Raw genomic sequence first — 15,207 nt, 5'->3', positions numbered from 1 at the left:
AGTCGATGAGGAGCTGGAGCTCCACTAGGTGAAGCCTAGAGTGCACTGGCAGCCTCTGTATTAAGGGGTTCCACAACTCAGGCTGTGGGGAGGAGGCACTAATCCCAGATCTTCACTCCTCCCAATAGAGGGTGGTTTCCTGACAGCCTTTTCCTGCCACCCTTCAGCAAAGTCCACACTGGGGGCTCGACACTCGTAGATTCTTCATCCCCACAGCCCACAGTCTCAGTACCTAGCCTCCCAACCACATCTTCCATCCATCCCCCTCCAATCTTTCTCTCACCCTGATGCGCTTTTCTGGAAAAGGAATCACAAAGCACCCAGACCTGCTAAAGCCACTACGGGCTGCCCCTTTTCTTTTTCGTATTCAGTGATTCGAAACACTGGAAACTCTGCACCCAAAGCACACAAATGACGAATGAGAAAGCTCAGGACGATGACTCATAAGCCAAGGCTCAGTGGTTTGCAGAGTTCGGCCTCAAGAAAGCTAACAAGGAGTCCGTGTCCGCCGAGAACGGTGGGGACAGCGTCCTGGGACTCACGCGGGTCCCCGACGTCTTCGGCCTCCCGGCGCCCTCGAGCCCCCACGGGTCCCGGCGCCCTAGGTCTCCCATGGGTCCGCCCCGGGCCTGGTCGCTAGCGGGGTGTTGAGGGGGCGAAGGTCCGGAGATCCCGCCCACCACCCCGGCCCCTACTCACATTTGACTGACCAACTTCTGCCGGAAGGCGGCGCTCCGCCAATCGGTCTCCTGCCCCGAAACGTCCATGCTGGCCCCCCAGCTCCCACCTCCCGTGTACCACTCGGCCGCCGCCGCCTCAACTGCAGCGCCAGGCCTAAACCCGGAAGCCGTCCCCGGCGCGTCGGCCGCGCCGGAAGCGGAGCGGGAATTGTGGGAAATGGAGTTGCGCGCGCAGGCCTGTGGGAATTGGAGTTCCCCAGCCGCGCGCGCGGAGTTCTTGGGGTCCCCAGGTTACCCCAAGCCGTACACCTCTCTCAGCGCGGCCTTCGCGCGGGGCGGGGACACGAGATGCCCTGAGCTGACAAGAAAGGGTGCGGGGGAGCCGTGGCTGCGTAGTGCCACCGTTGCTGCCCGCAACAGGCTCGTCTGTATTTCCTGTGATCCTACTGTGTGTGTTGGCCTCACCAAGTCCAGATCCGCACCCCTCCGGTGTGCCGCGCCAAACTGCCAGCTATCTACAGCGGATGCTATGGAGAGTGTTTATTAGTCCTGTATTTATCAGCTCCTACTGTGTGCCAGGTACTGTGCCCACTTGATTTGGGCCCTGCTTTGCTGCGACTGCCTTCCAGCGCCACATAAAAAGAGTGACCAGATAGACTTTCATCGTTGCTTCTCTCCGCTAGACTTTTTGAATCTCATATCCAACCAATAGCTGTATTTTGTAGGGGTTGAGGATGTGAACCCACATTTGAAACCACATTTATTCATTTTTAGACATGGGCTTACCTGTTTAGACCAACAGCCATGTCCTGTACATGGAGAACACAGCCCAGATCCTCGCTGGTGGCCGAATGCACACAAACATGCTGGCTGGGTGGAGGCAAGCGGGATGGAGGGGGATGGGGGAGCCTTTTAGGAAGGTAAAAGTTCTGCCAGATTGAACCTATGGGGCCCTTGTCTGTGGCCCTGGGGAAATAGGGCAGGTAGCAAGAGTCTTAAGCCCAAATGGTCCACAAGTGTACAATCACCAATATGGGCATCAGAGAGTGTGAACTGGCACCTACTGATGCCTAATAAGTGTCAGGCTCAGGTTGGGCTGTGTATACCCCTTGTCCCTGTGCCCCAGGCAGGAGCTTGGGGTGGGGGATGGGGATTGGGAGAGAGGAGGGAGTGAACAGTTTTTCCAAAGGGGCCCCTCTTGCCTACAAGATCTTGTGATAGGATAGCTGTTCACATCTTCAAACATTTTTGCTTTCATTCTCCCAAAAATAATTTTTTAAAACTCTGTACCTAGGGTGATCAACTTGTCCTGGTTTGCCTAGGACTCGCCCAATTTTAGCTCTGAAAGCCCTGCATCCCTGGAACACCCTCAGTCCCAGGCCGACTTGAATTGTTCATCATCCTATCTGTATCCCTCTAGCACATTTTTAAAAATTGAAATATAACTCACATACCATATAATTCACCCTTTGAAAGTGTACAATTCAGTGTTTTTTAGTATATTCACATATTCATAAGGTTGTGCCACCATCACCACTCTTGCACATTTTTAAGTTGACATCTAAAATATTTCTTTTTTTTTCCATCTTTTTAAAAAATTTTTTTCTTTTCTAAATATTTCTTTGTGAATCATTGAAAAGGTATAACTGCAGTGTATCCTATAGAGAGAGACTTCAGATGCATTTTGCTATTTAGATCTTTGACCCTGCAGATTCCATTCATCAGTTTACAGTAAACATTGGATTCATAATCTCATTGGCAAAGCTAGTCCTCACTGTCAAACACTCTGGCAAATTAGACTCCCTGGGGCTTTTGGAAGAAAAGGAAGAACATCACTTCCAAATCAAGTGAGCATGTTAACAGGATCCCTAGGACAACTCCACCCTTTCTGCACTCTGGTTCTAGGAAGGCAAAGAGAGCAACAGACACAGATTTCCAGACAGACAGAGGTCCAGAGACCTGTCAAGAGTTTGTCATCAGGCTAAAATGAAGTGCCACCTTCGTTGGTGTTTGCTTAGTAGCCTATTGTTCTGATAAATAGATTCTCAGGAAGTTCCTGAAAAAAACTGTACAGTTATTTGCGAATTGTTGGTTTGCAGAGAGCCACTGCACGTTTTATTTAAATGTTAATAGCTACTGCCAATTGTTCTAGGTATTAGTTATCTAATGCTCTTGCATAACAAATTACAGTAGTCCTCCTTATCAGTGGCTGCCTGAAACCAAACCAAGGATAGTACTGAACCCTATGTATATTTTTGGAACAGAGTGAAATGCTCTGCCTATCTGACTCCATTTTATTCAAGCCTGCTTTGTTCCCATGGCCTTCAGGCTAATAGTTTCTGCTTAGTCTTGCATATAGACATGCTAATCATTAGAGGAATTCTGCTTGTGGCTTAAGTTTTACAAAAACAGCCCCTTACCAGAAAGTGCCTCTTCTTAGGAGATAGAGAAAAATAATAATTGTTTATCAGATTTGCAGGAACTTCCTGACCAGACTCACAGCAACTAGGGTCAACAGACTGAGGACAATGTTCCTTGGACTGCTGCTGGCTCCCTGATGGAGTTGTCAATCACCTCTTGCCCCTCCATTTCCCCTTCCTTTGACATAAAAGAAACCTGAACTCTGCACTTTCTTAAGATGGATTTTCCATCTCAATCAATATAATTTTCCTTACTCCAAACACTGACATTTCCAGTTTTGGCCTTTTGATGTGTTGGGCACATGGACTTTGGTCTGATAACACTATTTTTTTTTAAATTAAAGTATAGTTGACTACTATGTTTTTTCCTATACATACATACCTATAATAAAGTTTAATTTATAAGTTAGGCACAGTAAGAGATTACCAAAATCAATGATAAAATAGAACAATTATAAAAATATACTGTAATAAAAGTTATGTGAGGGCCGGCCAAGTGGCGCATTGGTTAAGAGCTGGCTTGGGATGTCAGCTCTGAGCAGCAGGGCCCTGGTTCCGATCCCACATGAGGGCCAGTAACACTGTCCTCTACAGCTAAGATGGTGAACAACAGCTCGACCTGGAGCTGGGCTGCCATGAGTCGCTGGCGACGGCATAGGCTGCAGCCCCTGCTGCAGTGGGCTGCTGTGAGCTACCATGATCAGCAGGCAACCGGTGTGAGCTGCCAAGCGCCTCTGTGAGCGGCTGTCCAGAGGCCAGCGACTGATCTGCCTCACTGGGAAGAGTGCAATGATCACAATACCAACATGGGCCAGTGAAGCAACGTCCTCCCCAACTAGACTGAAGAACAAAAAGGACAGCAACTTGTCTGTTCCCCTTCCCCGATTCCCCAATGCTATTCCCCTCCTCCAATTCCCCAATAAAATCTTTTTTTTTTTAATTTAATTTTTTTTTGTGGCTGAGCCACCTGTTGGCAGCTCAGCTCGAGCTGGGAATCGAACCAGCGATCGTATTGCTCAGAGCTCACACCCTTGAGAGAGCTCTTAACCAATTGAGCCATCCAGCCGGCCCAATAAAATCTTTAAAAAAAAAAAAAGTTATGTGAATGGCTTTGAAGCCATCATTAAGTAAAATAAGCGTTACTTGAACACAAGCATTATGATACCACCTCAGGCAGTCTGATAATCGATATGGCTATTGAGTGACTGATGAACGGGCAGGTAGCATATACAATGTGGAGACACTGGACAAAGGGATGACTACCTCCTGGGTGGGATGGAGCGGGGAGGTGCAATTTCATCCTGATACCCTGAATGGTACACAATTTAAACTTATGATTTATTTCTAGAATTTTCCATTTATTATGTTTGGACTATGGTTGACCATGGGTAATTAAAACCACGGAAAATGAAACTGCCACAGCCAAGCAGCTAAAAACAACAATAATAAACATTTTATCTTTTACAATTTCTGTGGGTCAAGAATTTAGGAGAGGTTTAGCTAGATTCTGGCTCAGGCTCTCTTGAGGTTCCATGTAGATATTGGACTTTAGAGGAGCACAGTCCTCTAAAGGACTGACTGGGGTTGGAGGATCTGCTTCCAAGGCAGCTCACTCCTGGATGACAAGTTGATGTTGGTTTTGACAGAGGTCTCATTTGGCATGGAGGCCTCCCTTCAGGGCTGCTTGAGTGTCTTTATGACATGGAGGCTCACTTCCTGCAGACTGAGCCAGACAGAAGCTGCAAGGCTTTGTATAACTTGGCCTTGAAAATCACATGCTTTTACTTCTGCCTCATCCTATTCCTTCAAAACCAGTGATTAAGTCCAGCCCATATTCAAGGGAAGGAAGACTGGCCTTTACCTTTTTATTTTTTTATTTTACTATTATTTTTTTTTAAAGATTTTTATTGGGGAATTGGGGGGATGGGAACAGTGCTGGGGAATTGGGGGAAGGGGAACAGACAAGTTGCTATCCTTTTGTTCTTCAGTCTAGTTGTGCAGAACATTGCTTCACTGGCTCAAGTTGGCACCATCATTGCGCTCTTCCCCATTGAGGCAGATCAGTCGCCGGCTTCTGGACTGCTGACCGCTCACGCTGGCTGCTGGCTACACACAGTAGGTAGCCATGGCAACCCACCTGCCAAGTCACCGGTGACTCACGGCAGCCCAGATCCAGGTTGAGCTATTGTTCAGCATCTTAGCTGTAGAGGGCAGTATCACTGGCCCTCATTTGTGGGATCCGAACTGGGACCCTCCGGCATCCCAAGCCAGCTTTTAACCAACGTGCCTCTCGGCTTGCCCTACCTTTTTATTTATTATTATTATTATTTTTTAAGATTTTATTGGGGGGTTGGGGGAGGGGAACAGCGTTGGGAAATTGGGGAAGAGGAACAGACAAGTTGCTGTCCTTTTGTTCTTCAGTCTAGTTGTGGAGGATGTCGCTTCACTGGCCCATGTTGGTATTATCATTGCACTCTTCCCAGGTGAGGCAGTCGCTTGCCACCCTTTGGACGGCCACTCACGGCAGCTCATGGCAGCTCACAAAAGCTCACGAAAGCTTATGCCCGCTGCCGGCCAGCCCCACTGCAGCCTATGCCGTCGCTGGCAACTCACAGCAGCCCAGCTCTAGGTCAATGTGTTGTTCACCATCTTAGCTGTAGAGGGCGCAGTGTCACTGGCCCTCATGTGGGATCCAAACCAGAGTCCTGCTACTCAGAGCTGGCATCCCAAGCCAACTCCTAACCAACACGCCACTTGGCTGGTCCATGGCTTTTGCCTTTTGAAGGAAGGGGAGTCAAAGAATTTGCAGACATATTTTAAAAACACTATATGCTCCAAGTTGGCTGTTTCAATTTATATTACCATCAGCAATGTATGTATGTTTCGAATCTCACCAAGCAACACTTGATCTCAATCTATTTTATATGTTGACAAAGACCTTGACCAAACTTTAGTCAGGCTCCTCTGAGCCCCCTTCTTAACTAGGCCTCAAACTTGGCCCCTATCTTGTCTCTTACTTGCCTAGGCAAGCCTTAGTAAAGAATTCTGCTAAGTCAGTTTAGGGAGAATCCCCCTACCCTTGATACCTGATCAAGTTCCTCATCCTCCACCTTTGATGATCCTGCTAGGCCAGTTTAGCAAAAACTCCCCCCACTCTTTTTTTTTAAAAGATTTTATTGGGGAATCGGGGAAGGGAAACAGATAAGTTGCTGTCCTTTTGTTCTTCAGTCTAGGTGTGGAGGACGTTGTTTCACTGGCCCATGTTGATTATCATTGCAGTTTTCCCTGGTGGGGTAGATCGGTCGCCGGCCACTGGACTGCCACTCATGGCTGCTCTTGGCAGCTGCCGCCGGCTGCCGGCTGTTCATGGTAGCTTATGGCAGCCCACTGCAGCCTACGCTGTTGCCAGCGACTCACGACAGCCCAGCTCCAGGTAGGGCTGTTGTTCACCATCTTAGCTGTAGAGGGCGCAGCATCACTGGCTCTAATGTGGGATCCGAACTGGGGCTCTGCTGCTTAGCTGGCATCCCAAGCCAACTCTTACCCAACGTGCCACTCAGCCAGTCCTTTTTTTTTTTTTTTAAGATTTTATTGGGGAATTGGGGAAAGAGAACAGTGTTGGGGAACTGGGGAAGAGGAACAGCCAAGTTGTTGTCCTTCAATCTTAGTTGTGGAGGGTGCAGCTAGCTCAGCTCCAAGTCCAGTCACCATCTGGCCGCCCTTTGGCAGCTCGCAGCTGCTTGGCTCAAGGTGCCAAGTTCAATCTTAGTTGCGGGTGGGCGTAGCCCACCATCCCATGCAGGAGTTGAACTGGAAACCTTGTTGTTAGGAGCACGTGCTCTAACTACTGAGCCATCCTGCCACCTGTTGGCAGCTCAGCGGCAGCTCAGCTTGGGTGCAGCTCACTGGCCCATGTGGGAATCAAATCAGCGACCCTGTTGCTCAGAGCTCGCGCTCTTAACCAACTGAGCCACTCGGCCGGCCCCAAATTCCGCCCATTCTTGCTGTCTCATCTTAGCAATTGTACATCCACTGACCCTCTCAGTCTGATCCTTGGTTATAAATCCTCAGCTGTCTTTGCTATATTCAGAGTTGAGCTCAATCTCTCTCCCCTATTGACATTCTCCTATTGCAATACTTCCTGAATAGTCATCTTTACTGTTTTAACAAGTGTCAGAATAATTTGTTTCTAACAATGTGTCAAAGTGTGGTATATCATTTCCATTTCCTGATAATTAATGAGATTGAACTCTATTTCCTTTGTTTACACCCACTGGGGTTTCCTTTTCTGTGAGTTTTCAGTAAATATCCTCTAACAGTTTCCTGACTGATAGACTTTTTTGTATTTTTAAAATTCTATTTATTGGGGAACAGTGTGTTTTTCCAGGACCCATCAGCTCCAAGTCAAGTAGTTGTTTCATTCTATTTGTGGAGGGCACATCTCAGTGGCTTATGTGGGGATCGAACTGGCAACTTTGGTGTTAACAGCATTGTGCTCTAACCAACTGAGCTAACTGGCCGCCCTGACTGATTGACTTTCTAATTATTGATTTTTAGAAGTTTTTTATATATTCTGGATAATAATCTTTTGTCTGTTATATATGTTGCAGATATATTTGCTGAAACATTTTTGTCATTTGCATTTCTTTCACTTTCACTGATTTTGACGATTCTTTCAGGTATTAAGTTATTTGTTCTCTTTTGAGTGTTATCTATTCATGTCTATTTCCATTTTACTATCAGGACCTTAATATCTTTTTATTGTTTTGTATGAATTTTTTATATACTAAGAGTACTTACCATTTGCTGTCAATTTTGTTGCAAAAGTCTCATTTGTTTTTTGTTTGGGATGGCTGTGGTCAAATTATTTTGCAGACAAGTGTGTTTGTCTAGTCCTTTCAGATATCTTCCACTATGCTGAAGTTTTGAAAGTCTATCATTATCTATACTGGTCCTTTAGCCAGTCTCTCTGCCTTTCATTTCTCTCTACTCAAATTTCTTCTACTTGTATTTACTTAGTACCTTACTGAGTGCCAGCCTTGTTCTAGCTGCTGGGAATACAGTCATGAAGTAGCAGATAAAGTTCGTACCCTCATATAACAGAGTATCTCCTAGAAAGCAAACTCATCCATGGGAGGACGCCAGATTATCCTGCACATGGCAGCTTCTAAGGCCTTGGCCTATCTCCCCTCCTCTAGAACTTTCCAGTAGGGGAACCACTGATTTGCTTGGGGTATATTTTGAGGTAATGGTCCCTTTAGTTCAGAGAAGACTGGGGAAATGTCCTCTCTCCTCTGTCCTGGCCAACACCCTGCCTTCTCCTGGCCTCTTCCCCCTTACTCATCCTTGCTTTCTCCACCTACCAGCTCCCCCTCCTACCCTAAAGGTGCTCTACTTCAGTCTCTCCCCTCAAGCTGTGGTCCCATCTGTCCTCATCTCAGAGGCCAGGCCCATCCCTGCAGTCTTCCTGTCCTCACATCCTTTCACACCTGTCACTGCAGGTCAGCTTCTGCCAATCTGAGGAAAGGGCTCTTGTGAACACATAAAAAGCCTCCCTGTTGCAGATCCAGGGGCTTTGCCTCTCCTCTCCCTTCTGGGGCTACCCTCAAACCGGGCCCCATTGGGCCTTTGAGATTACTCCCACCCTGTTCCCTCTGTGGGTTTTTGCTCTCTGGGTGTCCCCTGAAACACCAGTGTGCCTCCTGCTCTGCCTTTAGCCCACTCTCCTTTTCCACATATTTGTTCTAGTTTGGTGTACCACCTCTGGCTAAAGTGTGTGATATGCCCATGACCTCACCTCTAGCCCGACTCCCCTAGAAAGGCCCTCAGCTTGACATCTGCAGACTCCTTATCCTGCCTGGGGCCAAGCTGGGCCTTGTCTTCCCCCAAACCTGCTCTTGCTGTAGCCTCCTTATGAGTAGGGTAGTCCTACAGTCTTCCACCATCTCTTGGGCTTACCCCTCCTTACCCATCACTCAAGTGGACTTGGGAGCCTGCCTCCTTTCCAGATTTCCAAGCAGCACTGGCCCCTGTCCTCAATCCCTGACTGCCTAAGACCACAACTTCCCTGCTGCCCCCTTGCTCAGCTGCCTCCCACTCTCACCCACGTTGGCATCTGCCTGCCTCGGCTGAAGGCTTCCCTCAGGGCCGCATCCACCTCCAGAGGCCAGGGTCTGGACCTCAACTTTCCCTTCAGGCCCAGAAACTCCTGACCACTCATTTCCCCATATCTCACCTGCATGCATTTGCTGACACTGTCCGCTTCCTGGAATGCTTTTCCCACTCTCCCGAAGTCGTCATCTGTTACACAACTGGGTGAGGGTTCCCTCCTCCAGAAAGCCTTCCCAGAAGCCCACTCCCATCGGGAACCTCTGCTCTCAGAGGCTGATCCTATTCTTCTGGCCCTTGTCTGGACCCTCTGGCAGCTCTCTGGGCTCAGCCAGACAGTGCTTCTCTCTATTTTCTTTCTCTTTTACATTCCTCTCCACCTTTCTTTTTAACCACAGGCCACTCATGGCAGAGTAGGACACCCTGAACCCATCTATCACGAGGCTCTGCTGGCTCTAACCTCTGATGAGCCTTGAAGGATGGGCTCCTCTTGTAGGTGAGGCAGAGAAACATGAATACCAAGAGAGAATATAGTCAATAATATTGCAGGTGGGTACTAGACTAATTGGGAGAGCACTGCATAAGTTATATAAATGTCTAACCACTATGCTGTACACCTGAAACTAATATAAAATATTGAAACTCAACTATAACTGAAGAAAAATAATTTTAAAAAAATGAATGCCAGGAGCCTCCTGGCTGACTGCCTGGACCAGGCCTTTGGGCTGGGAATTGGATTTACTCCAGAATCTCAGTAAACAAGAAAACACCTGCTCACACTGGCTGTTTATCGCCTCTCTCTTCAACATCCAGCAGAGGGCAGGCGACCAGCAGAATCACAGTTGACTTATAGGACTGAGGGAGGAAGGGAGTAAATGACTGAGAGGGAATGAATGAGAGAATGGGTGAGTGAGGGGAAATAAAGAGGGAGGAAATGAATGAGGGAGGGAGGGAAGTAGAGTGGGAATGACTGTGTGAGTGAGAGAGGAAATGAAAGAGAGAATGAGTGAGTGAGGGAATGAATAAGGGGGAAAGGAGAGAGAGGATGAGGGAGAGAAGAAACCAGGGAGTGAGGGAGGGAAAGGGGGAGTGACTGGGGAAGGAAGGAAGACATGGATTTACAGGGCGCGACCCTCTCGCCTAAAGGCATTCCTTCACGTATTCACTCATTTATTCGTTCAGCCCCGCCAGGTGCCAGGAGCTGTGCCAGATGCGGAGACGCAAGGTCACTTAAGCGGCGGGGGCCCTTCTCCGCTGAGCCAAGACCCGAGCCGTCCCCGCGGAGGGACAGCAGCGGGCGGCAAGACCCTGCAGCCCCAGGCCTGGCGTCCTCCTCCCCGCGTCCCCACCCCCAGCCCAGGTTCTCGACTGCCCGGCGCCTGCGCGACGCGATTACGTGACGCGGCCGAGGCCCGGCCCAGCGGCCGGCCACCTGTCCCGCCCCGCCTCCTGCGAGTTCGGCCTCGTCTGCGGCGGCTCCAGGTGAGCGCGAGGCGTGGGCTCGGCAGGCCCGGCCGCGGGTAGCACGGACTGCGGGCCAGGGCACTGGATCCGGGCGAGCGGCGTGGGGGGCGCGGGGACGCTGGGGAAGGCGCGGGAGGGAGGCGCGGGGGTGGCGGCCTGAGGAGAGCCCGCGGCCTGACGTGGCGGAGGTACAGCGGGCGGGACCCCCGGGGGCCGCGGGGCTGGCATCAGGCGCTCGCCGAGGTCCGCTGCTTCCGCGCGGCTGCGAGGCCCGCCTGCCTCGGGTCCCCGGCCGGCCCTCTTGCCCTGGGCGGGTCCGAGCGCGGCCTTCTCGGCCGTGACCCTCGGCGCAGCGCGGGCGGGTCTTGCAACTGGAGGGCGGCTCAGGGCTGGGATGCCGCCTCCTGGCGTGACCTTGGACCTCCGCCTGAGAGCCTCCGTTTCCTCAGCCGCGCGCCCGGGCCTAGGGTCCGGGTTCTAGGGGCTGCAGCCGAGGGAACCCAGCCTCGCCAGCTCGCGCGGTTTCCTGAGATACCGGATATAACGCTGTCAGTGCAAAATCCCCGGTTGCTGAAACGGCGGCCCCCAGTTCTCACTTCCTCATCCTGAGCGGGTCGGAGCCGCGGGGTCGCCACCACCTCCCGCCCCGGCTCCTCCCTTGGGCCTCCCTCGCCACGGGCCTCCATGGGACCGGGCTGGGGCCGCAGGTTTCGCGCGGCAAGATGCTCTAACTCTGCTTTCTGGGAGACTCATTCCAGAGTGCATCCTAGTTGGCACCTCTAAGAAGGCTCCCCCGTCTGGAAATTAGAACCCCAGTCCTCTCCTTTTCCAGAGCTGTCCCTTTGCCTTTGTCGAAGACCTTGCTTCATACTGAGAAGGACTGGGGTTCGTTGAGGGCATGGCACTGTTTTGGGGCCCTACAGTTGACTGAATGAAGGTACCTGCTCAGTAAATGGTGTCGAGTTGAAAATTTTTCAAAAATGCTTTTTTACTGTCATCAGTGAGTTCATAAAAATTCATTTATGTCCTTCAGTTTGTACTTACTTTGGGATATAAACGTTCCTGCTCTCCTCTAAAGCTCTCAATAGCACAGAATGGAGGGAGCCTTCCTTGTAATGACTAGAATGTTATGGGGCCTGAGGAACTTAATCTAGGGAAGGCCTTCATGATAGAGTGACCCCTGTAAAATGAATAGAATGAGGATATCACTGAGTGAGGTCCTAAGAACATTCTTTATTTCAGAAAACCAGGCATGAGAAAGAAATCACAAAAAATGTGCTGCATTCGACTTAATTTTTTAAGATTTTGTCTGTTACCAAAATGTGGTTACACTGGAATGCTGTTTCTCAACTGTTAAATCAACAAAGATTAAAAAAAAACACTATTGGTGAGCTAGACTGGCTGGATTCATGTTCTCATACTGTGCTGGTGGGAAAATAAATTGGTACAATCTCTGTGGAGGGTGGTTTGGTAATATTCATTAAAATGCCAAATACACTAAAATTAAAATGATCCAGCAGTTCAGTATGTAGGAAATCTTCCTCAGATAAATACTGCATATATGGCACATCTATTTAAATGATTTTCAGTGGAAAATTATTTGCAATATAGCAAGCGGAGGATACCCAGATGTTAAGTAAAATATGGTTATCCATACAATGAACTATGGGAGGTATATGAAGTTATCATATGCAAAGCTAATAAAAGTGGGGGGGATGCAGATTGACAGATTTCCCTGTGACTCCATGGATGTGATGCCACCTAAAAGGGGTGTATGGGAAAATATTATAGAATAGTAGTTTCCTCTGGGAAAAGACCTGGTTGGGGCATAGTTAGGAGGGGAATTTAAGTTTCAAAATATACTATATCTTTTTGTGCCTTTTGAATTTGAATCCCATGAATTTCTTGCATATTCAAAAATAAGTTTGAGAATTCAATTATTAAATATTTCACACTGACAGAAAAGTGCAGAGAATAACAGCACCTCTCCATATTAAATCCTAATGTTTTGTCTTACTTTTTTTTTTGAAAGAAATGGAACATTCTCTTTTTCCATCCTGGAGATGATCATGACTCTGAATTCCTATAATGTGTCTATATTTTATGCTATAACACCTGTAAGCAATATTGGACAGTGTTGTTTTGGTAAAGGAAATTGTACTACATGTATTCTGTAATGTGCTGTTCTTTTTCTGCGTGGCTTTGAGATTTCTCCACGTTGATGACTGTAGCTTGAGTTCTAGTTTGCTCATTTTAATTATTGTCTAGTGCAGGGGTCGGCAAACTTCTGAGACGGAAGAGCCGCCAGGGGTCTGCAAACTGCAGCTCGTGAGCCACATGCAGCTCTTTGGTATGTACATGTGGCTCTGAAGTAAAATTGAAAATGAAAATAAAACTATCATAGTTTCATTTATAAAATTTTTAAATAATGGTGATTATATAAAAATGTATTTATGGCTCTTGAATAATTTTTAAATTGTTGTGAGGGACAGGATTGGCTCTTCTAGGGGTCGGCAAACTTTTGAGACAGAACGTACCCAAAGTGTCGCATGTGGCTTGTGAGCCGCAGTTTGCCGACCCCTGGTCTAGTGTTCTGTGGAATCACTTTGCCGCAACAGCTAGTCCCCTAAGGATGAACATTTTGGTCATGGCCAGTGCTTGCTTTATGAACAAGACTGTTATGTGCAGACTTGAATGTGCTGCACTCCAAGTTGTGCTCCTTCAGAGTAAGGAATTGGTTCATTTTTCTTTATACCTCCCTTAGCACCTAACTTAGTTCCTTAAATTGTGCTTGATAAATGTGCTTTGCCTGCCCAAGGAGGCAGTCTTCCTGTTGTACAGTACTCTGTACTTGCTGTAAGGCCATCCCTTCCCAAGAGGGCAGAGGGGCTGCTGTGCTCACAGTGGGTGGGGACCTGCAGGGAGGAGGGACTTGATGACTGTTGGGGCAGTCAGCCCTCATAGCCACCCCCAGAAGAGAACCTCTTGACTCCATGGTGGTCATAGTGAGGAGGAAGCTTGGGAGATATGAGCTAAGTGTCCAGAGTCCTGTGCTTAACAAATGGAGTAACCAGCCGTGGGGCTTTGAGATGTGAGTGAGATAAAGCCCCAGCCCTCCCCTCAAGGAGACAGAATCTCCTTGTATAGGGGTGGAGCATGCCTTTTATGTTCTTGATGCAGTGATAAAGGAGAAGTGATCAAACAATACCTGTTCAATATGGTGTTATAAGAGACAGAAAGGTCTAGGTGGGAGTTGGAAGGTATTCAGAGGATGACAGCTGTTCCTTTTGGTCTAAGGGCTAGTGTGACAGGGTACAGGGGAAGGAGCGCTTTGAGCCAGATCATCAGGAGCCCCAAGTAGGAGGCAGTAGGGAGCTAGCACTTTAGTAGAAATCATGGAGATTTTGGAGAGCCAGGGAGGATGTGGCAGGAGGTAGGTAACTAGTTGGGGCATCATTGCTGCAGTCTGATCCAAAGTAGTAGTGGCTGTGGAGGGATAAGGGAATGGATGTCCAAGATGGTAGAATGGCTAAATGGTAGACTAGAGGGTCTGATAGGACACAAAGGATAGAAAGGAAAAGAGATCATTGAGACCATGAGGATTCTGACATGGGAATGGTGGCTGTACCAGTAATAAAACTTGACCAATTGGGAGGGCTGCTGGCTGGATTAGGCATCCAGTTGAAGGTATGATTGGGAGTACAGGGGAGGTTCTTGGGAAAGAGTGGTGGGCTTGGGCAGGGTGTGTTGGCTGAAGAGAAGAAGTCAGAAAAGGGAGAATTGCCATAGGGCAGAGTTTCCAGACAAGAGAGGTTGGCCAGCGAGGGGATACACCTTGACTCCACATAAAGGTGGGTAAGCTTTGTAGTTAGAATCTATTTTCCATTTTCTCTTGTGAAGATACAGTGGGGAATTAGAGAAGAAACTAATTTGGGGGAGGGGATAGTGGAGTAGTGAGAGGTGGTGAAGGCAGATGTTCACGGCCCTGTGGCAGGTGGCCCCTCGGCTTCCACCTGCTGGCTGGCTGGCTGAGTGGTAGGCTGTACTGTGCCCTGGAGAGTGCGAAACTTGGCTATGCCATGTGGTGCAGGCCTGGCTGCCCCCTGACCTAGAACAGCTGGCTGTCATGGTTGCTTCTGGTTGGTTCTGAGTGTGTGGCCGAAGTGTGTTTGAAGTAGGTTTGTGTTTTTTATTAGTTTCTTCTATTCAAATCAGATTGGTTTTTTGTTGTTATTTTTTTAACATACTAACTCAAGTATTAGAAGGTAATCTTGAATTTAAAACATGATGAAGATGATCTTGAATTTGCACCAGATCTAGTCGAAGTTACTGTGCTTGACTTTCAGAATCTCAAGAAAGCACATCCTGGACCCTTCCTTGGGTCTTCTGACCACTCAGGCCTGTTGTAATTTTAAAAAAAAACAAACCACTACCCTGTATTGAGCACTTACTGTGTGCCAGGCACTTTGCTAAGCCTTGTACATATGTGTGGTTTTTTGTTTTTTGGGTTTTTAAAAAAGATTTTATTGGGGAAT

General features: G+C 48.3%; 2 protein-coding genes across 7 annotated transcripts in view; one reads left to right on the top strand and one right to left on the bottom strand.

The window, feature by feature from the left end:
• The window catches only part of MED15 (mediator complex subunit 15), a 69,202-nt gene extending 68,353 nt beyond the window's left edge, over nucleotides 1–849 (bottom strand). For 4 of the 5 annotated variants that reach the window (XM_019632044.1, XM_019632045.1, XM_019632047.1 and 1 more), the window contains exon 1: nucleotides 700–849. In XM_019632044.1, the coding sequence (XP_019487589.1) occupies nucleotides 700–767 (68 nt within the window). In that variant the 5' untranslated portion in view covers nucleotides 768–849. The remainder of the gene's footprint in view (nucleotides 1–699) is intronic. The other variant, XM_019632046.1, reaches the window with a different exon arrangement.
• Nucleotides 850–10,416: 9,567 nt separating this feature from the next.
• KLHL22 (kelch like family member 22) overlaps nucleotides 10,417–15,207 on the top strand; it is a 43,596-nt gene continuing 38,805 nt past the window's right edge. Inside the window, exon 1 of one of the 2 annotated variants that reach the window (XM_019632075.1) lies at nucleotides 10,417–10,690. The gene's annotated coding sequence lies outside the window, so the exon portion shown is untranslated. Of the gene's footprint in view, nucleotides 10,691–12,968; nucleotides 13,023–15,207 lie in introns of those variants that run through there. The other variant, XM_019632076.1, reaches the window with a different exon arrangement.

This window comes from Hipposideros armiger, unplaced genomic scaffold, assembly GCF_001890085.2.
Source record: "Hipposideros armiger isolate ML-2016 unplaced genomic scaffold, ASM189008v1 scaffold_1073, whole genome shotgun sequence".
NCBI classification, from domain to species: Eukaryota; Metazoa; Chordata; class Mammalia; order Chiroptera; family Hipposideridae; genus Hipposideros; species Hipposideros armiger.
Note: the sequence above shows the minus strand (reverse complement) of the source record. Positions and strands in the feature narration are given on the sequence as shown.